At 36.9% G+C, this 25,611-nt stretch overlaps 1 protein-coding gene across 2 annotated transcripts; it reads right to left on the bottom strand.

Annotated features, from left to right (window-relative positions):
- Positions 1-3,419: 3,419 nt before the first annotated feature.
- Positions 3,420-21,811, bottom strand: LOC120316045 (estradiol 17-beta-dehydrogenase 11-like). 2 transcript variants are annotated; one of them, XR_005558850.1, is made up of 8 exons: positions 21,134-21,811; positions 16,609-16,716; positions 15,662-15,793; positions 13,339-13,445; positions 12,686-12,770; positions 10,678-10,815; positions 9,939-10,055; positions 3,420-3,653 (listed from the first exon to the last, which is right to left on the bottom strand). XR_005558850.1 is itself a non-coding variant. In XM_039361191.1 (7 exons), the coding sequence occupies exons 1-7, from the start codon at positions 21,341-21,343 to the stop codon at positions 3,578-3,580; spliced, it is 888 nt and encodes a 295-aa protein (XP_039217125.1). In that variant the 5' UTR covers positions 21,344-21,798; the 3' UTR covers positions 3,420-3,577. The 2 variants fall into 2 exon arrangements, 1 of the variants encoding a protein (XP_039217125.1); XM_039361191.1 differs by lacking the exon at positions 12,686-12,770 and having other exon boundaries at positions 21,134-21,798.
- Positions 21,812-25,611: the final 3,800 nt, after the last annotated feature.

The raw sequence follows: 25,611 nt of genomic DNA, 5'->3' as shown, positions 1-25,611 counted from the left end.
CTTGGAGTGTAATCCATCTGGTCCTGGTGATTTGAAATCATCTAGGGTGGACAGGTGCTCATTTACCGTTTTTTTGCCTATCTTAAATTGTGTTTCTAATCTGTTTTCTATGGTATTGTTTAGATAGGTTGGTCTGTTTTTTCCCTTTGTGTAAAGACAGATGCAAAAAACTAGTTAAATAGTTCTGCTTTCTCCCTGTTGCTTGTCACCTTCTTGCCACTTCCCCCCACCGAATGGACCAATCATTTCCTTCACTTTTTCTTGTTTTTTACATGTTGAAAGAACCGTTTTTTTTGTTATTTTGCCAATAAATCTTGCCAATAAAACTGCAGAGACTTGTCCAGACAGTAGTCAGGAATCAAAACTGAGTCAAAGATACCAAAACCAAAAAACAAGATGTTAACAGAATCTTTTCTTTTCCATCTATATTCCTGTTTGCTTCTCTTGTTTTTCAAGTTATTGAAATTGGAAAATGAATATATTTTGACCAGGCTCAATATGTCATTTATGAAAACAATCCTCTGCTCAAAAAATGATCAAGAACTTATAGTCCATGTGTATATGTGTGTCTGTGTGTGGAAGGGCCCCAGATACCTACACAAAAGACACCCAGAAAGCAGATTTGAATAACAGAAGTATACAATATATTTTGTATAGCATACTTTTATTTAAATCTATTTTTAAATGTATATAAACATAAACTTTGGCACATGTTTTCCTTGGCTGGGTTATGTGTGTTCATTTCTTTACTTTTTAAAATTACTCATATGCAAGTGAGAAATTGCCCAAATTACAAATTAAATTGTAGGTTAAATGAATACAATTAAATTATAAGTTAAATTATGTTGCAAAATTTCCATAAAAATACGACTCCTGGGCATGTTTATAGTATAAATAAAAATGCGACCACCAGGAGAATATAAATATAAAAATATACTTTACTAAAAGCTGCCGAGCTTTCGTTTAGGAACTCCAAACATCATCAGGGCTAAGAAGCCAGTAAACAATGATGACTTAAGTGGGTTTGGCTGACATTTGCACCGGGCTCCTGGACCGCGTCACTGATCCCGGCCGGTCAATTTGTGTTCCAGATGTTTCTCTGTTACTCTCCTTGCACTTCCTTCTATCGTTCCTCCGGATCATTCCTCCCACTCCTCCATTGCTAAATTAAATTAAGTTAAATTATATATCTAGCAAAAAAGAGCAATGACATTCCTATTTAGGAAATTAGCAGCTTGGAAAATTCTTATGTAAGAAAACTATCTGGCTGCATGTGGATCAACTTTAGGAAGAATTTGAGTTTTCATTAAGTATACAGTAGATAGCTTCTACTCTACCTCATACCTGGGAAATTTACCACGTTTGGCTGTCCCTGTTCATCCCAATTGCGGTCAATTGGAAATTAGAAATCAAATGTAAATAAGTGTACCTTATCATGCAGTACAACTGCATTGCTTCATTTGGAAAGCAACTGCTATTTTTTTAAAAAAATATGCATGTGCATGTGTGCATGCCTACACATCTTCACAATGATGTGTTGGTCCTATTGGTTCAACCTTGCACAATAGTCCCAGTTTCTCTTGTGACCCCTTGATAAAATTAATTGTCCACCCCCTTTCTATTCCATTTTTGTGCATAGAATATTCTTGCTGCTGTCAGCGTATGTAGCATCAAAATTCTGTTTTTTCCCCAAGTTCTTTGTCATCGTCATTGTCAGCCATTCAGTTGTGCCTGTTCCTCAGCCACTCTATGGACCAGCAGTCTCCTTGCCCCTGTCTTGCACAACCTCCTTCAGATCCGCCATGGTCATCCCAGTGACATCTTTTATAGTGTCCAGCCAGTGGGTACTACAGTGGCCCCTTCTCCTTTTCTGCTGATCACTCTTTGTCCTGTCCATTAAGCCTAAAAGAAAACTCTCTGGTTTTATGTCGATGGAGATTCTCAATCATCCAGTTCATGATTGTCCCAAAGGTAGCTTTTTCCAAAAGGCAACTGGACTTTCATGGTTTGTTTCTTCTTTGAAAATTTTTCGCTTCTTATCCAAGAAACTTCTTCAGTTAAGTTCAAAGGTTAAAAAAAAAAACCTCAATAAAATCCAGTTGTCTTTTGGAAAAAACACGTTTGGGTCTCTGGTCATATCTTTATATTCACTATAGGAATCCTCTGTATTAGAATATGAATCCTACTCCAATATTTCTTTGCTTTGTTGCAGATCAAAAGTTCCTTCTTTCTATTTACATTTCCAAGTCACTTAACATTTCTGTAGGGTGTGATTAGACACGTTTAGTCTGATGCTTTGAATAGTAGACTTAATGAGCTTCAGGTTGCCTAACTGGTGGATCCGTGGGGTGAAACTGGAGAAAGCTCTCCTGAAGCTTTCTGCAGTTTTTTTTCCATACCCATTAGTTGAACTTTTCTGAATAGGCACACTGGCTGAGGAATTCTGGGAGTTGAAGTCCACAAGTCATAAAAGGAATAAGTTTGAAGACTCCTACATTAGCCAATTGCAGTTGTTGGTTATAATTCCTCATCCTGAGGAATTTCCATTAATAAGGAATTCATAGATTTGCTCCCCCTCCCAAGATAAATAATGGACTTCTGCTCTGCTCTCTTCTACCTTGTTACAAGCTTGGAGAAAGGCTGGTAACAAAGCAGGATGGGTGGAACTTAATATGGAAAGAATTTAGGAAAATGAACAGAGGAGCCAAATGCTGGGAGTAATATGGGTACAACAAACACCGGTTAGTGACCAAGGGAAATGGGAACGACAAGGACTCCGAATATTCCTTAAATACTCCTCTGTTTGGCCACACCCTATTTGTCAAGGCTGTTTAACTGGCTAACCAAAAATATGAGAATCAGGCATTTCAGATAAAGATAGGTAACATGAGGATGTAAAAACAAAAGTCTTGAAATCTTTTAAGAGTAAATTCCCAAGAGGTTAATTAAGGCAGAGTTATTTTCAAACATCTCCTGAGCTGTGAAGCCTCTTCTCTCATAAATTAAAGTTCTCCTCTACCTCCTCACATTAATTCATCTCATTGCCAGGTGCCAAAGTATTTGTCTACCTTGAAGCTGAGGTAAGATTTTATCAGCTAGGATAAATACAATATTTAAATGTCTTGCTTCCATATCATTTCCTGCCTGCCTTTCCAATTTGGTTTTTCTTCAGAGAGTGTTTTCTATTCCTAACGATTCAACATGTTGCTCCCAACCTGGAAGTCACTTCTTCTCAGATACTGTGCCCGTTAATTTCCTTAAACACTCGTGAGATCCAATAAGTAATACAAAAACGAAGCAAGATCACACAGAATTTGGAGATTGGTTTTGTCTAAGAAAATGCTTTGAAATCAGTGGGTGTGAAGTTACGTTTATATCTTCTTTATATGTCAAGAAGAAATAAACTCTTCAGAGTGTTATACTAGTACTTGAAAAAGTTATTTTAATATAGATTTGTGAAGAATAGTGGTTGGAATTTCGTTTGCAGATTACATAAGGCGTATTAAACAACGATATTAGACATGTGATTTCACATAACCTAAAATTTGGAAAGCTTGGGAAGATTTGATACTTTGGGTCATTCTTGTTTCTTCACATCAAAACTGATATCCAGAATCTTTTCCAAAGCCACCAAAGCACGCTCGGGAAGAATTCTGGGGAAAAAAGAATAGAGGAACATTAAACAAAAATCTCAAAACCTGCTTCAATGCAAGACCTTGATCTCACTGCTTATTTTTTTTTTTTTTTTTTTTTTTATTGAAATTTTTCAAAAGTTTTACAAATAAAAATCCACCCCCCCCTCCCCAACCACCCCACCCCCCCCCCCGACTTCCCAGAACTGAATATAGGATTATTTAACAAATATTTTAAAAATAACATTTGCAATTTATAAAATAATTAATAATAATAATAAAAATCACAGTAATAATATATATAGAAATAATATACATAACATAAACTTTAAAATGAATAATATATACTAAAAAAGAAAAAAAATAAAAAATAAAAAGAGAAGAGAGAGAGAGAAAGAAGAAAGAAGAAAGTAGACGAAAAATAAAGCATATATATATATAAAAAAAAAAAAATATATGAATAATAATACATTAAAAATGTATATATATAAAAAAGAAAAAGAAGAAAGAAAGAAAGAAAAAACAATCATTACAAATTATAAAAAGGCTAAATAATATTTTTCCATATCCAAATTATGTTGTATAAAATTTATCCATTTTTCCCATACCGCAAAAAATTTTTCTTGAGATTGCTCCTTTAAGAAAGCCGAAATCTTTGCCATTTCTGCCAAATACGAAACTTTATGAAACCATTCTTGTAAAGTAGGCAAAGATTCCTTCTTCCAATATTGTCCTATTAACAACCTAGCGGCTGTAATCAAATTTAACATCAATATAACCTCCTTAGCATCACAGTCAATAACAATACCTAGTAAAAATAATTGCGGAGTAAATTTTACCCTTCTTTTAAAAATTCTTTGAATATTCCACCATATCTTAATCCAAAAAGCTTTTATATGCTTACACGTCCACCAAATATGGTAATAGGTAGCATCCAAATATCCACATCTCCAGCATTTCGGCTGTAGATTAGGGTACATAATGGACATTTTCTTTGGGTCAAGGTGCCATCTATAAAACATCTTATAAAAATTCTCTCTTAAATTTTGCGCTTGTGTGAATTTAACATTTCTTATCCAAATAAGTTCCCAAGTATCCATTGAAATCGTTTCACCAATATTCTGTGCCCATTTAATCATACAATCTTTAACTAGTTCAAGTTCTGAATCTAATTCCACTAAAACCCCATAAACTCTCTTAATATGGGTTGGCCTTTGATCTCTTACTTGTTTTAAAAAAAATTCCATCTTCTCTAAGCCAGCCCATTTTACAATCCATCTTCCATCTATCCACTATTTGTCTATATTGGAACCATGAATAAGTTAAGTTTTCATGTGTTAATTCTTCCAAAGATTTTAACTGCCAGTCTTGGCCATCCCATCTTAATAACTGTACGTAAGAGACCTTGTCCATATTTACCCCTTTCCTTATACCTTCTATGGCATGCCGAGGTATAGCCCATAATGGTATTTTGAAGTCACTTTTATAATACTTTCTCCACACTCTTAGCAAAGAGTTTCTTATAATATGAGACTTAAAAACCCAATCCACTTTTTTATTAAATATTAAATAGGCATGCCATCCAAAAAATAGGTCCCAGCCTTCCAAATGAAGTATTTCTGTATTTGTTAAATTCACCCAATCGCTAATCAATGTCAATACTACAGCATCATAATACAATTTCATATTTGGTACCTTGAGTCCACCTCTCTCACGAAAATCTTGCATTATTTTAAGTTTCACCCTTGGTTTTTTCCCTGCCCAAACAAATTTATTAATACCTTTTTGCCATTCATCTAAATTACGTTCGTTCTTTAAGATAGGTAACATTTGGAACAAAAAAATAAACTTTGGCAGGACATTCATTTTAATAACTGCAATTCTGCCCATAAGGGATAACTGTAAATTATTCCAGTTTTTTAAATCCTTCTGTACCTCCATCCACAGCTTTTCATAATTATTTTTATACAATTTTACATTAGAAGCAGATAATGTAACCCCCAAATATTTTACCTTATCAACAATTTCAAAGTCTGTTAAGTTAACTAGAGCCTGTTTATCACCATTAGTCATGTTTTTAGCTAATATTTTGGTCTTATTATTATTAATTTTAAAGCCAGAAACACGTCCATATTGTTGAATCAATTGTAATAATTTCACCACCGAAGAAACAGGTTGAGACAAAGTAACAACCAAGTCATCTGCAAAGGCTCTTAATTTATATTCTTTTTTATTAATTTCTATTCCTTTTATTTCTTGAGACTCCCGAATTTTAATCAACAAAATTTCCAGTGTTAAAACAAACAATAACGGAGACAACGGGCATCCCTGTCTTGTTCCTTTTTCTATTACAAAAGCCTCTGACAAACCCCCATTTACAATAATTTGAGCAGTCTGTTTTTGATATATATTGGATAATACTTGTAATATATTTTGTCCAAAATTCATCTCCTTGATTAAACACAGCATAAACTGCCAATTCACTTGATCAAAGGCTTTTTCAGCATCCAAAAATATCAAGCCTGCAGAGACTTGGTTATTCTTTTCTAAATACTCTAATAAATTAATAATTTGTCTAACGTTATTCTTCATATACCTTCCAGTTATAAAACCCGATTGATCCCTATGTATAAACTGCTGCAAGATCCCCATAAGCCTGTTAGCTAAAATTTTTGCAAAAATTTTATAATCCACATTTAAAAGAGATATAGGCCTATAATTTTTAGGCAAAGTAAGATCTTGACTATCTTTTGGAATCAATGATATAAATGCATTACGCCAGGATGGAGGGATCTCTAACCCCTGTAATAAATTATTAAACAGTTCACACAACGGTTGGATCATCTCTTCTACTAAAGCTTTATAATAAATAGATGTCAACCCATCCGTACCCGGCGCTTTGCCCAATTTCAATTGTTTAATAGCTGTAACAATTTCTTCCTTAGTAATTAAACCGTTAATCTTTTTTTCCTGATCTTCTGTTAATTTAGGAAAGTTGACTTTGCCTAAATAATTATTTATATCTGTAATTTGAATATTGGTACCCTTATATAATTTTTGATAGTATTCTAAAAAAGATTTCTTAATCAATTCTTTCTGATAAACCAATTTACCATTATAATTTATTTTATCTATATTCCTCTGTTTCTGTTTTTTTCTTAACTGATAAGCCAACCATCTCCCTGGTTTATTAGCATTACAAAATGTATTTTGTTTCATAAATAGCAAATTAGTTGCAGCTTGATCAGCCATCAGCATGTTAAATTGTGTTTTTAACAATTTTAAAGCTCCTTTAACCTTTTCATCTAAGGGATTTGAAATTAAAAGTTTCTCTTTTAATTTAATCTCCTCTTCCAAGTCTTTCCGTTTCTGAATCTGTTTCTGTCTATGCAAATTATTCATTTTTATCAAAATACCACGCATAAAAGCTTTACTTGCATCCCAGACCATTGACATTGATGTTCCCTTGTTCATATTTAAAGTAAAATATTCCTTTAAACATTCCTTTAATTTATGAACATTTTTTTCTTGTTTAAATAAATTCTCATTCACCCTCCAGGATCTCCTATCTTCCTTCTCTACAAACAGTTCCATCCAAACTGGACTATGATCGGACAATGTCCTAGGAAAAATTTTTACATTCTTCACCCTGTTGTATAAATCTGTTGTGATCAAAAAGAAATCAATTCTTGAGAAAGATTGGTGTCTATCTGAGAAAAACGTAAAATCCTTTTCTTCTTGATTACGTTCACGCCAATAGTCTCTCAATTCCCAATCTTCTTTCATGTCAAAAAAGGCTTTAGGTAATTTAGCCTGTTTAAAAAAGGTAGAAGAGCCTTTTTTGTCCATTTGTATATCTAAGACACCATTCCAGTCTCCCATTAAAATCACGGATCTATAGTCCAACAAAGTTATTTTCTGATGTAGTAACCTATAAAATTGCTCCTGTTGCTGGTTTGGTGCATACAACCCCACAATAAGAATTTTCTTGCCATATAAACCAAGTTCAAGCATAACATATCTTCCATAAGGATCTGATTCTAACAAGGTAGCAGATAAATTCTGTTTAACATAGATTACCACACCCCCTTTCTTCCCAGGGGCGGGAGATACAAAATGAGATCCCAAGCGAGGATTATTTAAATATTTTTGATCTTTAGCTGTAATATGAGTTTCTTGCAAGCAAATAATATCATTGTTGTGTTGTTTCAAATAGTGGTAAATTTTTTTTCTCTTTTGAGGAATGTTTAATCCATTAACATTCCAGGACAGGAGCTTTGCCATCTCCCTTGGCCTTCAGCCTGGAGAAGATCCGCTCAAATTCTGCTGCTGATGAATATGTAGCAGAGCTTTTGGGTCTTGCTCCTCCCACCGGCACTGAAGCAATTTGCTGAGTAGATTCTTCAATTTCTTTTTCTTTTTCTTTTTTCTGTTGTTCTTTTTCTTTACGTTTATGTGCTGCACGGGTCATTCTCTGTTCTTTAACCTCTGGTTGAGACATCCATACCACCTGTCCAGCAGTCATCATCCCTGTACCTTCAGATTTCTGTTCCATCTCTTTGTCACTCAAGACTTTATGCATCATGGGCAAAGGAGAGCCTGCTCCCAGGACCGTTTTATAAAATTCCTTAGCTTTAGCAACTGTATTAAGTCTATAACGTGTCCCCGCATGGCTCAAAACAATGCCCATCGGAATCTCCCATCTAAATGGCATTTGTCTTGCTTTAAGTTCATTTACTAAAAAAGCAAAATCTTTTCTGCTTCTTAAAATTTTAGGTGGAATTTCCTTTAAAATAATAATATCTTGGGCAGCAATCTGAAATCTTTTATTATAAAAAGTTTGTAGAATCTGATTTCGCAAAGACTTCTTAGCAAAATATATCACCACATCTCTAGGCAAATTCCTCTGTTTTGCAATCCAAGAATTAACTCTATAAATTCTTTCCACATCCCCACGTAACTCTTCTTTATCAATATTCAAAATAACAGCCAAGTCATTAATCACCATTTCCATCAAATCTTGAGTTTTATCTTCTTTCAGACCCCTTATTCTCAAAGCATATTCCATCTGTCTATACTGGAACATAAGAATATCATCTTGTGAAGTCTCCACTTTTTTCTCCATATCTTGAAATTTATAATCCAAAAGTTCAACTGTTTCTTCAATTTCCTCTACTCTGGAGTCCAGCTTCACAACCACTGAGGCCATTCCAGATAGAGCTAGAAGTATATCATCCCTCAAAATAGCATTATTCTGTTCTAAAAGCTCCTTCATCTCTTTCTTCATTTCCTCCTTAGTTTCAGATTTATTCTGATCCAAAAGTTGTTTCATTTCCTCCCTAAACTGTGAGACAGCACTTACCATTATTTCTTTAATGTCTTGTGCTGATGTGCCAGATGGGGGAGGTGAAGGTGGAGTAGATTTAGGTTGCTGCACTGAGGGTATTATTTTAAGTTGTTGTTGCACAGTAGAAGTAGCAGGAGAAGAAGTTACTTTAGAAGCTGCAGTAGCTGGTTGTCGTTTTGAAGCCATTTTAATTTATCTTCCTTTCTTCTTAAAAATACCAATAAAAATAAGTAATCCAAAAAAAAATTAAAAATAAGATAAAATAGAATAAGATAAGATCAATCTAAAAGTCCCCAAGAATAAAAAAGTAAAAAAAGTAAAAAAAAAGCAATATTAAACAACAATTCAGCCGATCCGTCTTTTAAAGGAAAAAAAAAACTTTCAAAACGCCATTTTACTTTCACTCTCACTTTTCCGCCCAAAAAAAAAAGAGAAAGCTCAAAAAAATAAAAAAAAAATCAGCAGATACTAAATAAACTAAATAAACTAAAAAAAATAAAATAAAGCTAAACTATAAATAAAATCCTTTAAACAGTTCTGTCCGGTTTAAGATTACTCACGGTTTCTTTAAGTACGGAGATGGTAGCGGCGTCTCGCTTTGTTTCCGAAGAAACAAAGACAGCTGAGAGGCGGAGAAGGCAATGAACTCCGAGGGAACCCTCTTTCTACCCCCCTAAAAATAAAAATCCAGGGAGAGTTAAGAGGTTCTACCTCTATTCATGCGATCTCTACCCCTTCCCTTCGCCCGGGAAGGGGATTGCGAGCCGCGGGCCAGCTGATAAACGCTGTGCTCCGCGGATCTGACACCTTCTCAGGAGGACGGCTACAAAGTAGCCGCCATCTCCACCGCTTTGACCACCGGAAGTCCCTCACTGCTTATTTTTTGATATGCCACAAAATGTATTTTAATTCTAATTGTCAGTGCCGAAGTCCAGCCCTTAAGCACCCTGCATACGTACATTTCCAACCAAGGATACATTGTAACGGAGAATGGCACAACAATCCTGTTTTGATTGCAGAGTATCCCATCCATGAGCCTCCTTGCAACTGCCTCAGGTTTCAGAATAGGTATTATTCTGGAATTGGAATCGTTGACGTTATTAATAGTGAGCTATTAATTCATTTTATTTTAAAAGAAGTGACTGCTGGGTCTCGTGGACTACAGTTATCAGTGATACTGATTCTATCTGCTCGGAAATGGTGGTGACAAATGAACAACACTTCCACTTTTGTAGCTGCCATAATAACTTATTTTTATTTATAGAAATATTTTTGGCCTTGGAAGCATTTATACAAAAGAGGGGGGTGAATTGGGGCTGGGGGGGGAAGGAGAGAGAATGGTAGTCCAGAGTGTAGTTCAGAAATCTGCCCACATAGTCCAGAAAAATAAAATTGGAAAATGGAAGAAAGAATCTTCCAGGCACGGTGGGGGAAAAGTTCAGGTTTTGACCCAGCTACTCTTTCCCATGGCAGCCATTTTGAGAGAGACTCCAAAATACGCTCTCCAGATCCTGTTGGTTTCAAATGGTTAGCAATGTGCATGTAAACTAGTATTCCTCAACCTTGGCAATTTTAAGATTGCTGGACTTCAACTCCCAGAATTCCCCAGCCAGCATGTTGAAGTTGAAGTCCATATGTCTTAAAGTTGTCACGGTTGGGAAACTGCTCTATGCTAACTGGACCCATCTTGTCTCTTACCTCGACTGTGGGTTTTTTATAAACCCCGTGTTTATAAAAAATGGACACAAGCAGGTAGTCTTGATCCCATCTTTTCCCAAAGCAGATAGTTCTTTGGTGAAGTCTTTGTGAAGCCCTAAAGCAGCAAACTTGCTTGAGCTAAACAGGAGAGGAGAATTAGGGGAGAAAAGAATTTTATTTCTTCCATTAAAAAGAGTTAAAACCAATTAAAAACAGTAACAACAAAAAGACAGGAAAGAATGCAATCAAAACTATACTTTCTCACAGGATTCCTAGGCCCAAAATTTTGAGAATTTTCCAGATGAACAACAGTATTGGGTCCAACCTCACCTCAGGGGAAATGATATTTCAAAAAGTGAGTCCCCCACCAAATGAAACTATGTGGCTTAAGGCAGGGCTTTTCAACCAGTGGTACGGGTACCACCTGTGGTACATTGGCACCTGGCAGGTGGTATGCGACCATCCTAGAAAAGTGGTAGCGGGGAGTGGAATGAGAGCGCCATCAGGTGGGCAGGCAGGTGTCTTGCTCGGCTGTGCCTTGGGGGGCACTTTTTCAGTGCCATTGTAACTTTGAACAGTCACTAAGCGAACTGTTGTAAGTCGAGGACTACCTGTACTTTATCACTTTTTTCCTCTTTTTTTTTTTTTGGTCATCACGTTTTTGACACCTTGCTAGGTGACTGGTGGTACTCGGATATTGCCATATCCTAAAAGTGGTACAATGGATGAAAAGGTTGAAAAGCCCTGGCTTAAGGGACCAGCAACATGCTTCCCTTCCTACTGGACCTGATGGGATGGGGGGATGTCATTGGGGTAAGGCAGTCCCTGAAATAACCTGGCCCCTGCAATGTAGAGCTTTGATGTCCAAGGAAGTCTGGCTTGATATATGTCTGATACGCAGGGTATGGATGGATAATCATCACCGACTTAGATAAATGCAGTAAGCCCTTCAAGAGGCTTATAAGCAAGCTTACAAAGGGAAGCAACATAATATAGACTAGAATTTTATGCAACTCTGGTTTGATAGTTTTCTCTTCTCATGAACCTTTCTCCTCTCATCTCAACTTCAGTGTTAAAAGAAAATACATGTAGCTTAGGGTTGAACCGTGGACTGCGAAGGGGAGCATAGGGATTTCAAATCTGGATCAAAATAGTCTGGGGGAGTCCCTTGGCACCTCAAACAGTTGCTAAGCAATCAGTTGTAAGTTGAAGACTACGTGTACAAACAGAGAGCAAATTACACTTCTAGCACTGAAGATGTTACCTAACTTTTATTCTAGAATAGAGCAGAATAGAGTAGAGTAGAGTAGAGTATATAGAGTAGAGTAGAGTAGAGTAGAGTAGAATAGAATAGAATAGAATAGAATAGAATAGAATAGAATAGAATAGAATAGAATAGAACAGAACTTTGGAGGTCTTCTCGTCCAACCCCCTGCTCAGACAGGAAACCCTATACCATTTCAGACAAATGATTATCTGGATAATAAAACTTGCAAGAAAACAAGCAAGCTCAGAGAGCACCAAGGAGTCCCCAGACTTCAGTTTCTAAATATGAATAACTCCCAACGTTAAGAGAAAAAGGCTAGTGAACTATTGCTATGGACACTAAAATGGTGCATAAAGATTATAGGCAGATGTTACTCATTGTTTTTATTTCCTCCTTGGAAATTGGATGTGGAAGCTGATTAAGAAAGGAGTAAAAAAAAAAGGGGGGGGGTAGTTTGGTGCAGACTGAATCAGCTAAGAAACAAAAGTTGGAGTTTGGGTAGGTTTCTCACAATGTTAGTTTGAATTGAAAATTATAGATTTTGGGTCTCTGTTGAAATAGTCCACCCTGGGCATTTGTACACAAACTAAATATTACAATGAGTCTCCTGAGATTATTTTCAAAAGAAAAGCAAATGCGGGCGAATGCTCGACGGTCTCATTAAGTGGGAAAACTTAAGATAGATTCAACAGAAATTCTTAATCAAATCCTAATTGATTCTAAAAAATTCCCTACACTCACATAAACTTTGGGAAGAGTGTTCTGTCCCAGCTTCCGTGGGTCCTTGTTAAGCTCACAAGAAGAAACCCCTCTTCCAACAAGCAGGCTGGAACCGCAGGAAAAAAACAATCCCCTTTTATTATTCACAGACCTGAGTCAATGCCAAAGCAAACAAACACAGTTCACAGAAACTCGATCTTCAACAAGAACGGTTGCCTTTGCCAACCAGCACCTCCCACACCTTCCCTTTTATTATGCAGCCAAAGGGTGGCAACCTAATGCCTTCTCCTTTGCCTTTGGAGCCACCCCATTGCATTGCTCTGTCCTACTCTCTTGTCGGCGTTTTCATGCATCCTAGATATCTCCCAGTTGGGATTCATCACTGTCCAACTCAGACTCCCAGCACAGCTGTGTCTCAGCCTGAACGCGAGTAGAGGGGCCAGACTCCCCATAAGACTATAAGTCTTGGAGCTCCTCAGAACCTTCCTCTGACTCTGATGTCACTCCAGATCCCTCCTCCTCCTCTGCTTCCTCAGACTCAGCTGCCAGGTCCACTGGCTGGCGAGGAATCACAATAAATAGCAGGGTGGGCTGTACAGGTAGTCCTCAACCTAAGACCACAATTGAGCTCTACTACCTTTTGATTTTGATAGAAAAAACTCTCTCATACATACCAATAAGGCAATAGAAAAGGAACCGGCACAATCGCACCAGCTGATGCAACAGTGACAATATGACCATGGTTCTTTTTCATCATAGCTGGCAGGAAAGCTTTTATTGTCTGCAATTAAGATTCCACATGTGACCAAAAAGCAAAAAGAAAAAATACAACACCCCACATTGCCAGATGCTTACATTTCTGTATTTTTCATTCAGAAACACACATATTCTTAAACTGAATAATTCGAATGCAAGTTATTTATAATTAAATGATTTCTGCCTCTTCAATAATCATTGGAAGCAGTGGTGAACGTAATAGTGTTATATGTACTATGGTGTATGTGATAACAGGAGCACCGATAAGTACATATGAATTAACTTTCTTAAAATAAATTATTTTTCTATATGCACTAATAGGACTGACTAGCACTGACGATGTTACTTAGTTTGGGTAATGAAACATCTGCAAGAAAACAACCAAGCTCAGAGAGCAACAAGAACCCCTCATTTCAACCTTCAGCTACAAATATTCTCCTTTATTAATAATAGGAAATATTTAGCCTCAGTCATATGCTATTTCTTTAAGAATCATTTATCTGGAATGATCTGGCTTTGAGGTTTAGTTATATTAGGTCTTATCCAGTCCATGTTCAGACTCGGTTTTTGCACAGATCCTATCTTGCCAACAGCAGTAAAGCCACCATAATAATCTCAAGGTTAGAATAGTACACTGGAATCTTTGAGACAGCCCTCAATAAGAGACTGGATACAACAAAGTATGGCAATACAGATGATGAACAGGCCTTCAAGAGATATTATAGTACAGCTATGCTGAAATAGCAGTCCTGATTAAAGTTGCATTCAGAGCTAAATATAAGGTGCCCATTAGGGCAGGGGTGGGCAATTAATGTATTCAAGGGGCCACACGAGAAACTGGGACTGTTGTGGAGGGCTGAACCAATATGGTTGTGTCATGGTTCCAATGCATTGTTTACCTTAAAGAATCTTTATTTGAGCAGCATAGCATTGGCACATATATAAGCGAGGCCAAAATCTGGATTCCCCTGCCCTTAGCACATAGTATTAAATACAATTCCCTCCTCTAACTAACTGTCATAAATCACATTCTCCAATTAGTTTGAAATGCAGGCTTTCCCTCCTGTTCTCCAACCTGCCATTTCTTATCATCTCTTATTTCAAAAGCCCTGAGTTCACACACTATTACAATATTGTTATGTCTAACTAACTCCCATCACATTCCTCCTCCTCCCCCAGTATCATCTAATTCTAAGAATAAAGCATAAGAAAGAAAAAGCTGCATCTCCATATGTTGTCAAAGCAAGAACATCCAATGTTAGCAGCGTTGGCACATGCAGGCACACATAAGTAGATTGGAAAAAAAGCAATTGCCTTCAATATAAAAACAAGGCAGTTGTATTGTGTGCATGGCGTACAGTTATTTATATTTGATTTCTAATTTCTGATTGACCTCATGCTGGCTGGACAGAGACAGCCAAAGTCATGGTTCTGATATGCAGGCATTTTGCATGATTTTTTTTTTTTTTTGAAATTAAGAAATTTGTATGTCTTAAATTTCTTAAAATTTCTCTAGTTAATCTCACTTTTCTATCATGGCCAAACTAGGAAAACAGTGGCTAATATATCTGGGGAAAAGAAAACCAGGAGATTAAAGAACAGCTTCAACTTTGCTTTATATCTTTCTTGTTCCAAAATAGTTAATTGTAGCTTTTGACTTCAGATAAAAATCAAACGCCATAACCAAACATTCCTTACGCTTTTCCTTATTTTCCTTATTGCTTTTCAAAACAACTATACACGAATGCTCAGATTTCAATTGTATACTAGCTGATATAGACAGCCCACTCTTAATTAGCTGAGAAGTTCAAGTGAAATAAGGAATTCTCATTTGTCCAAATCTAGGTTTGAATGCAATCCGGAAGATGGAAAGTAATTTTAGAGCTCTTATTGGATTGCATGCATTGGAAGTTGGTGAAGGCTACTCTCAATCTAGTTTAAATTTGGAATGACATTATGGAATCTTCTTGAGTTGGTTCTTCCTTTGTGCTTCCTGTTCTCTGTTCCAGGCCAGTTATCATATTGGCAAATCTCAGTTTTATTGTATAGTTTTCTGCTGTCATATTTATGAAGCAGTTAGCAAAAAACGATTTTGCTGACAGATGAGCTGCATTCTAACCTTCCTCAATGACATTTTTAGTTAGGATTGTACTTTAAGGTCCTGTAAGGTCAATTAAACTTAAGCACCGTATCCCCAATATTAATTGAATAGTTAAAATTTAAGTTCTTAGTGATACCTACCCAGTAATGAGCTAGAATGTTGATTTCATACATTTTTTGTATTTGCGTGTCCGGAGTGGAAAGCAGATCTGCTGTTACTACCATACCGGCATTATTCATTAAAATAGTAACATCTCCAACATCTTTTTTAACCTTTAAAATTAAGAAACAGAAATTATTAAACTTTGCACTGGTTAAACTTGGTTTTCTTCCTATGCTGCCATATAGGTGTTTGTACAGACTGAAAGGCACAGTAAAGACTGAACATTTTAAAAGAAAAATGCACATTTACAAATTCTAGATCAGGCTTGGCGTTCTACAGATGTGCTGTATTTCAGTACATTAGCACTAGAATTTTGGGAGCTGAAGTCTTGACATATTGGGATAGTCATGTAAGGCTGATTTAGAAGGCCAGTGACATAATCAACCCAGATGTACAATGATTCTACAAAGAGGCTATTTCGGTAAAAAAAGCTTTGTTTTTGCTTTAAAATTTTGTTGGTCACTGGCCAGCCAGAGTTGAACAGTTAGGTACATTTCAAATTAACAAGCAAGTATTCACCGGATCTCACTGACAAAAATGTGACCCTGAAAAGCAAACACAGGAGCATTTCTAGGTGAGATGGGCGGCAAACAAGAGAAACAAACTAACAAATAAATAAATGCTCCATTTCTTTCTTCAAGAAGCAACGGGTGAGATAACTAGGGGAAAACTTAACTGCAAAAATATCTACATGATGTGGACTCATCCCATGGCTGACAAGAATATAGAGGTAGTCCTTAACTTACAATGGCAATTGGAACAATTAATTATTATTTGTTACACAATAACTATATCATACTGAATAGGGGGAAAAACAGTTTCTAAGCTCATTAGAATGTGATAATCTTTTTTTTTAAAGCTGGTTTTCCAAAACTTTATAAAAAACAGGGAAACAACACACTCATTTACTGTACAGAATTCTCACTTTCTCAGCCGCACTGTAGATGTCCTCTCTCAAACTGCAGTCCACCACATAAGGATATGCTTCGACTCCCAGCTTTCTGCATTCTTCAGCTGTTTCCTCTATGCCTGGCTACAAACAGTAGAAAGGATAAATATTGTTCACTTCTTTGCATTCTGCCAACAAAATATTACTGGGGGAAAGGTTACTACAGTGTGAGTAAGATCATAGTTCCAGAATTTAAAGTTCATGTATAACCAAACCAATATAGATATTCTGAACAATCATAGACTGGCTTCTCTAAAAGGATACTTCCTTCTACATGGACTAGGTAGTTAACCAAATCAATGGTAGAGCTATCTCCACTTTACTTTATCCAATGAGTAGTCAGAACTAGTTGGCCACTATGCATGTTCAGTTTTCACCAGGTGATTCACTGTGTCTTACAAATAGAGACTGTAAGATAGAAGGATGATTTAGGATCATGCAGTCTTAGTATGGTCATCTATAAAATCCTATACAAATGTATGGAGCACTGAGACTCATCCCAAGTCTCCACAGCAGATGTGCCTGGCCTAAATAGCCCCTACTGGAATGAACTGGCTCATCCCTTGAGATCAGTAATAAAAGTACCATCAATAAAATCATTTGTTTTCCATTTAAGTGTGATAGCAATCTTGGAATCTCTCAAGCTAGGTGAGAAGCTTCTTGAGCAAAGCATTCTAAGTGTTATTGTTAAGCATGTAGCAGGAAGCAAGAAATCCACATATATATAATTAATCTATTTAATTAATACCTTTTACTCACTGAATACTACACTGTCTAAATAATTTCTTTTCCTGGCTTCTTACAGCCCACTAATCAGTAGTTTTAGAAGATAACGCTTGACTTAGAGCTGGAGACACCTTTCAGAAATTAGATTAGAACATACAATAATAGAGTTGGAAGTTGGACCTCAGACATCCAGACTCCTGCTGGAGCAGAGGAGACCCTATATTATTTCAGACAAATGGTTGTCCGGTCTCTTTTTGAAAACTTTCAGTGATGGAGCACCCACAACATCTGAAAGCAAGTTATTCCATTGGTTAATTGCTCTTACCATTAGGAATTTTCTCCTTAGTTCTAGGTTGCTTCTCTCCTTGGTTAGTTAGTTCCCAACCATTACTTCTTATCTTACGTATTGGTGCTTTGGAAAATAGTTTGAACCCCTCATCTTTGTAGGAGCCCTTCAAATATTGGAACAGTGCTATCATGTTCCCCTCATTCCTTCTTTTCATTACACTACAGTCATACCCAATTCTTATAACCATTCTTCCTACGTTTTAGCCTCCAGCCCCCTAATCATCTTTGTTGCTTTTCTCTGCACTCTTTCCAGAGTCTCAAAATCTTTTTTGTAATGTGGTGACCAGACCTTGATGCAGTATTCCAAATGTGGTCTTATTAAGGCTTTGTAAAGTGGTATTAGAACTTCATGTGATTTTGATCTGTCTCTCTATTAATGAAGTCCAGGACTGCATTGGCATTTTTGGCTACAGACGCATATTGTTGCTCATATTTAAGTGATTGTCCCCTAGGACAAGGCTATCTTATGTTAGGGCACAAATAATTATGACCACATGTTACATTCCAGGTAAGCTAATTTATTGCTCTGGCCCATACATAAGAATCTAGTTAACTAAAGGTCAGCACTAAATTGGCACTAGATAAGAGTTTACAGAATTCAAGAGGGGTTGGATTTAGACCTTCTGTGGGAAAATAATGACTTTAGGCTGATTCCTCTTTTGACTCAGCCTCTATCTGCTCTCCTCCTATGTCTTATTTCTATTGTGTAAATAGGGGTGTCTAGAGGAGAAAGAGTAAAAAATATTAAGATGGCTTTGATTGCACAGTTATAGACATGATCTCGACTCCATTTGCTCTCCAGCAAACTATCTATATGTAAACTACATTTTCCATCCTGTATTTCATGTTTTATACATTTTCAGAGCTACAACAAAATAAGCAACTGACCACAAAATTTGCCTTTAAATGATTTATAAAAACACATGTAATCTTGTGAATAAACATGTATATACACAAACATTCCGTGGTTGTATGAAAAAACTTTCTTTGCTCATTTATTTGGAATTTATTTGCCAAAAGATGACATTAAAATAATAAAGTTAGCACCTGAATGTAGCCAATCATCTTTAAAAAGCTAAGCAGGCTGAACAAACAATGAACAAAGCTTCATTCTGTTTAAGATTTCAAAATATTGTAGAGGAAAAGGAGGAAGATTTGGGAGAAAAGATGGCAGAGATTTTGGCGGTGATTTTAGGCAAAGAAAAATTGGAAGTAAAAAGAGACATAGATGAAACATATAGAGTATACACAAATTATGCACAAAGGCATAGATTGGCAAGAGAGGTTCATATAAGGTTTACTAGAAGATCAATAAGGGATGAAATATATAAAAAAACAAGAGACGAATTAATAACATATAAGGGTAAGGAAATAATTGTATTAAAACAAATACCACATAGTATACGAAATCAGAGACGAGAATACCAATTTTTAACGACAATTAATTAAATATAAAGTTAAGTTTTGTTGGTTAATTCCTGAAGGCATACTTTTAACTTGGCAGGAAAAAAAATATAAGATAGATACACTTGAGAAAGCACAGGACTTTTATGAGAGTTACTTTTCACAAGGAGAAGAACAAGAATGTAGGGAAGAGCCGGAGAGTAAAAGTTATGATGAAGATCTATTAGAGGAAGTTGATTGAGAGCAAGAAATACAAAAGTTACAAGAAAGAGAAAGGTTAGAAACAGAAGCAAAAGGAAGACTTATAGTGACAAGAAGTATAAAACAAAATAAAAACAAAAAAATAGATCAAGTTAAAAATGGGAGACGTAATTAAGCTCTTTTCTGTAAATATTAATGGATTAAATATATCAAGAAAAAGAGTTTAAGCGTTTAACAATTTAAGGAAATTGGATGTAGATGTGATGTATCTTTAGGAAGTTTATATAAAATAGGATTATAGAAAATTACTAGAGAAAGTAAAATTTAGAAACATTATACACAATATTAGCATAAAACAAGAAAGGAGGAATTATTATATATGTCAAAGAAAAATAAAATTAAATCAATATACTTGGATGAAAAGGGGTGAATTTTAATGTTGGAAATAGTATTAGAATAAAAACAGTATATGTACTAAATAATAATTAACGTGAATTTTTTTTTTAAAAAATAAGGTATATAAGAAGTTAGTGGATGTGGACTATGAGAATATTTGTATGATCACCATGCCTAGTTGTAATTCTGGTCGAGTCTTATAAAAAATATGAGAGTTACTACAATAAATAATGTTGGATTCCTAGTAAGTAGTAGAATCTGAAAGAAGGAAAACGTAAATAAGAAACAATGGGGTAATAAGGACAAATATTTCAAAGAAGAAAGAGGGGGGAAATGTAAAGAATAGAAGAGTACTGTTACAAACTGCTGTTAACAAAAAAGGATATATTATGTGCGTATGTGTGTAATGTTTTGTTGTGTTTTGTTTTGTTGGTCTAAAATAATAATAATAAAAAGCTAAGCAGGCTTGCGGGGTGGGTGGCTGTAAAGATGAATGTGTGTGTGTGTGCAGCACACCCCCCCCCCCCGCTTCTCTCCCTTCCCTAATTTTAAAATGGGGTTATATGTAGCTTTTGAGGAGTCTGTTGTAACTTTGAACAGTCATTAAATGACCAGTCATATCTCAAGGACTACCTATATGTTTGTGAGTGAGAGATTTTATCTCCCATGCATACATTTACTTGCAGCATTTTCATTGCTGCCTACAGCTGTAGAACATAAAAACAATCCATACAATAAAATATAAGAACGCCCTCCTCCAATGCAGAAACCTACAAACATACATAAGTACAAACAGCAGCATTCCAGTCATTGCTGGGCTTCCAAGTATTTTCACAGCCTTGTGAAATTTCTGAGAAGAGGAGCTTGGGTGCATTTTATGTTTGAATGTAAATTCTTGATTTGCTTTTTTTTTTTTAAAAAGACAGTTGACAAACAAATGCAACAACAGGACACACTTGTAATTCTTGTAAAGAATTAAAATCAAGAATATAATTATACCACATAAAACGTTTTGCTGAATAAGAACGAAGGTTGCATTAGTACTGGATGAGCTGGTTCAAAGTCTTTATTGCATGTAACAGCAGAATAACAGAGATGGAAGGAGCTCAAACAGGAGATCCTGTACCATTTCAGACAGAGTAAACTGTCCTGAATACTAGATAAACATGTTTTATGCTGTTTATTTAAAGCTTTAAATGAAACGCTACTTCTGCAAATTACACATGCTTATTTCTACAAGCTGCTTACCTATTTTTCAAACATAACAGAAAGCATACTGTATTTCCATTGGAACCTGTCCCACAGATATCTTTAGATCTTATTTCCAGGAATGTTTGTCAGCTTTTTGCTTGTTTTTCTTTCTGTTCCCCCTCTCCTCTTTCTACCTTGTTAATCTGCTAATTCTAAAGTAAAATAATTGCCGTACCTTGTTTATGTCCCAGAGAACCAATCGGCTTCCATGTTTGGCAAATTCAAAGGCTGTTAATTTTCCGATACCGCTTGCAGCTCCAGTGATAAGGACAATTTCACCTGCCACAGATTTCCTCTTCACAGGAATAAAACATATCACCAAAGCTTCAATATAGCAATAGATTGCAAAGACTGAAAACCAGAGGAAATCAAATATTGGATGCATTCTTGCTTTCTTCTACAAATGTCAACTGGCAGATTGTCGGGAGGACTTTAGAATAAGCCTTGCACAAAACTCCGCCCTATGCAAATTCACTTACAAAATGAAGCAGAAGAAAAAACACACTTGCTCTTTAAAGGTTATCACAAGCAGCATGTTGTGCTTCCAAATAATCCTTTTTCTTTTCCGCAGAAAAGAACTTATAATTGACTTCAGGAGGAAGAGAGATATACATCTACCATTGTACATAAATGGTGAGGAGGTGGGGAGGGTGGGTAGTTTTAAATTTCTGGGCACTTATATCTCGGAGGACCTCTCATGGACTATGAATGTTAACATGCTTGTGAAGAAGGCACAGAAGAGGCTATACTTCCTGAGAATGCTCAGGAAGATAAATTTATCTTAGCATCTACTTCTGCCCTACTATCACAGCACCATTGAGAGTGTCCTGACATACGGCATTCTTGCATGGTATGGGAGCAGCTCTGTAGCGGACAAAAAAGCTCTACAGAGAATTATTAAAACTGCCCAGAATATTATCAGACTCCAGTTACCAGCCCTGGACAACATCTTCGAATCTCAGAATCTTGCTGTTTGAGGAAGTTGCATAACATTCTCAGAGACTCCTCCCATCCTGCTTACAATCTCTTTGAACTGTTGCCTTCTGGCAGAAGATACAGAACATTTAAAACTCAGACCACACATTTTCTGAATAGTTTTTATCCCAGAGCTATAATTGCACTTAATAATGAACTAAAAGGCCACCATCAGTGAACTGTTGGACAGTATTACTTGGTCTGTTGGGTGGATGTTTGGGCGGTTTTAGGGGTGGGGAATTGTGGTGGGTGGGAGTGTGTTTGGGGATTATGTGTGTGGGACCTGGTCTTTGGGTGTCACGTAAATTTCGTTGTATGTGTATACTGTGTATACACATACAATGACAATAAAGTTTATTATTTATTAATATCCTAATATGATTTATGTTGTTTGCTTACCTAATAGCCTAGGACTATCACTAAGTGTTGTGTCTTATGATTGCTCACTCCTGTTTATGCCTTTTAATAAAATGTATTAGTTTGGAAAAGGAGCAGATTCCTTATGGTTTTACAGATAGGCATTCAAAGGACACCAAATCCTGAAGATGTCATAGAGAATTAAATGTAGACACTATATTTCTGGATTATTTTTGCCAGAAGTTTCATATAGATCAGCGGTTCTCAACCTGTGGGTCGCGACCCCATTTGGGGTCGAACGACCATTTCACGGGGGTCGCCAAACAACACAGTCCGCCATTTTTTTCCCCTTAGCTGTGCTACTCCCTTTTATTCTATTGGCTTTTGAAAGCCAATAGAATAGACTCGCTTGAATAGAGTCTAATTCTATTGGCTTTCAAAAGCCAATAGGAATTGTCCAGGCTGTCTCTGCCCTGCTGAGCCCGCAAAAAGTCCCATTCTGCAAACGGTGCTGCAAGTTGCCTGCAACGAAGGTGAGCTGTCTGGAAGTTTCCACCCCTCCCTGCTGAGCAACTACTAAAAATGTAAGTAAAAGAGGGCCAGGGGTGGGAGGTGGGAGGCCAGCGGGCACAGGGAGGTTGCTGGCATGCGTGTGGCCCAGCGGGTGCCTTACCTCCCTTGGGCTGGGCCAACTGGTGGCCCAGCCGGTGGTCAGCCTGCTCAGTCTCTGCCGCTTGCCAGCTATGCCTTGGCCGGCGCAAGGGGTGGCACCACGCATGCGCAGCGCTCCTGGGCAGGGAAAGTCCTCGACTTACGACCAGTTGGGTAGTCCTCGACTTACGACCGGTTGGGGTCGCGGCATTAAAAAGGTTGAGAACCACTGATGTAGATGTTGAAAACCTCTGGAAATAAAATTTAGCTGTAAGCCTATGATACATTTTGAGGAGTAACTGCTCCCAAAGCATCTAAAATATACCCAAGGAATAGATATAGTGGGAAGAAAAAGCAGGTTCGGTTCCATGCCAAATGTTGGAAATAAAATGAAGGCCAGATGCTTAGGAAAGGTTTATTGATGAGCAGAACCAACAACAGCATGCAGTTCTGGGACAGCTGACAAAATGGAGTTGACAGTGGGTGGGCTTTTATAACTTCTGTGCAATGTGCCTGAGTGTGCCCTTTTGGTATTCTAATTATTGTTGTCTGAGTCCAATTGTGGCTGGGAGGTCATGCCTTGTCCTGGGAGTCGGATGGGGAACGTAGATTTTAGGAGTCTTTATTTTTCTAATCCCATCAGTTCAAGAGCTATGGCTGAAGGTGTTTTGTTTATGAATAGGGTGGTCAGTCTTTCTGAATGGATTACAAAATCTGCATTCCTAAAGATTAGCCCCTTCAGGTTTCTGCTTGAGGCTGTTTTCCTGGTAGTGGAGAGAAGTGAATGATTTGATCCTAGGAAAGCCTCCTTTGGGAGGGGTGCTGACTTCCTACAATATAAAACTATTGTATACCTCTTATTTCCAAATCTCTCCAACAATTCAGAAGATATTATGGCCAATGGTAAAGTTGCTGAGAAGCCCCCTCTCTCCTCCAAATCAACAAGAGACATATTCCTCTTAACCCCAGAGAAAGATCGTCCATCAGGCCCACCTTGAAAACGATGAAGTTGATCAAGGCAATCAGTTTCCTCCAGGACTGCCTGTCATTGAGAGGCTTCCACTTTTTCACATTAGCTCAGGGGTCTTCAAACTTGGCCCTTTTATGACTTGTGGACTTCAACTCCCAGAATTCCTCAGCCAGGCCCAATGGCTGAGGAATTCTGGGAGTTGAAGTCCACAAGTCATAAATAGGCCAAGTTTGAAGACCCCTACATTAGCCAATTGCAGTTGGTTGGTTATAATTCTTCATCCTGAGGAATCTCCACTAATAGGGAATTAATAGATTTGCTCCCTCTCCCAAGATAAATAATGGACTTCTGCTCTGCTCTCTTCTACCTTGTTGCAAGCTTGGAGAAAGGCTGGTAACAAGTAGGATGGGTGGAACTTAATATGGAAAGAATTTAGGAAAATGAACAGAGGAGCCAAATGCTGGGAGTAAAATGGCTACAATAAACACCAGTCTGTTTGGCCACACCCTATTTGTCAAGGCTGTTTAACTGGCTAACCAAAGATATGAGAATCACACATTTCAGATAAAGATAGGTAACATGAGGATGTAAACACAAAAGTCTTGAAATCTTTTAAGAGTGAATTCCTAAGAGGTTAATTAAGGCAGAGTTATTTTCAAACATCTCCTGAGCTGTGAAGCCTCTTTTCTCATAAATTAAAGTCCTCCTCTACCTTCTCACATTAATTCATCTCATTGCCAGGCCAAAGGGTTTGTCTACCTTGAAGCTGAGATAAGATTTCCTCAGCTGGGAAGGAAAATAGTCTTTATATTGCTAGATATTAATGAATTGAGGTTGTTTGATTCATCATTTGGGACCGAGAAAAAGACAGAAGCCTAGAACCAGAGGATTGTCTTGTGGAAAACAAAAGGACTCTTACGAATTCCAGAGGGTTTAGCAGCGAGAGTTATTGCGCAGGTTCAGAAGCAATAGCAACAAGCAATTCTGAACCCTGAGGGCGGGTGCTGACTTCAGTTTTATACTTTCCTTTTTTTCTCAGGAACAAAAGAATACACATTGAAATATACACTGTAATACATTAGGTTTGTTTCTCATGGGTATACAATGGAGAGTTTGCTACATACATTGTATCCAAGTGCAATGCGCATTAGGTTAGTCACATACTACTAACACAGCACTATTCCAGTAGTAATTATGCAGACACATCATTATTCTAGTGATTGTTCATCATTCCACATTAATTGGACCCGTCAGATCATAAGCAGGCAGAGGGCTGAAGAAGTAAGGGCGACTTCAGGGTGGGGCCATACATGCTGCTAAGCTAGAACATGATTTGTTTACTCTGGGTTTCAAGTTTTATAAAACAACTGTGATTTGATTCAATAAGCCACTCTTACTACAAGCTTACTTAATTACTGCTGTGAAAATAATTATCCAGGGATGTACACAATGATTCTTTGAGTGGTGAAAGATAGGAGTTATTCAGTCAGAGTCTGCTGAGTATTGACTATTTACAAATGGTTGGGTTTTTGGTGTTCTCTGAACGTGGTTGTTTTTCTGAACAAGCTTCATTGGCAGGCTGACTAATAAAACTCAAGAGAACATTTTGCACTTGGAACTAAAGTACTTTAAAATCAGTGGGTTTGAAGTTACATTTATGTCTTCTTTATATGTCAGGAAGAAATAAACTCTTCAGAGTG

Source organism: Crotalus tigris, unplaced genomic scaffold, assembly GCF_016545835.1.
Source record: "Crotalus tigris isolate CLP2741 ecotype Arizona unplaced genomic scaffold, ASM1654583v1 scf7180000019218.882973, whole genome shotgun sequence".
NCBI classification, from domain to species: Eukaryota; Metazoa; Chordata; class Lepidosauria; order Squamata; family Viperidae; genus Crotalus; species Crotalus tigris.
The sequence above is the reverse complement of the archived record's forward strand: the minus strand, read 5'-3'. Positions and strand labels throughout refer to the sequence as shown.

Excerpts from the sequence above, each read along its gene's own strand:
- LOC120316045 (XM_039361191.1), bottom strand. The coding sequence starts at position 21,343 with ATGCATCCAATATTTGATTTCCTCTGGTTTTCAGTCTTTGCAATCTAT. Across the intron at positions 16,717-21,133 it reads TTCTCTGGGACATAAACAAG|CCAGGCATAGAGGAAACAGC; the intron begins GTACGGCAATTA and ends TACTGTTTGTAG. Across the intron at positions 10,816-13,338 it reads CCTTTTCTATTGCCTTATTG|CTCAAGCAAGTTTGCTGCTT; the intron begins GTATGTATGAGA and ends TCTCCTGTTTAG.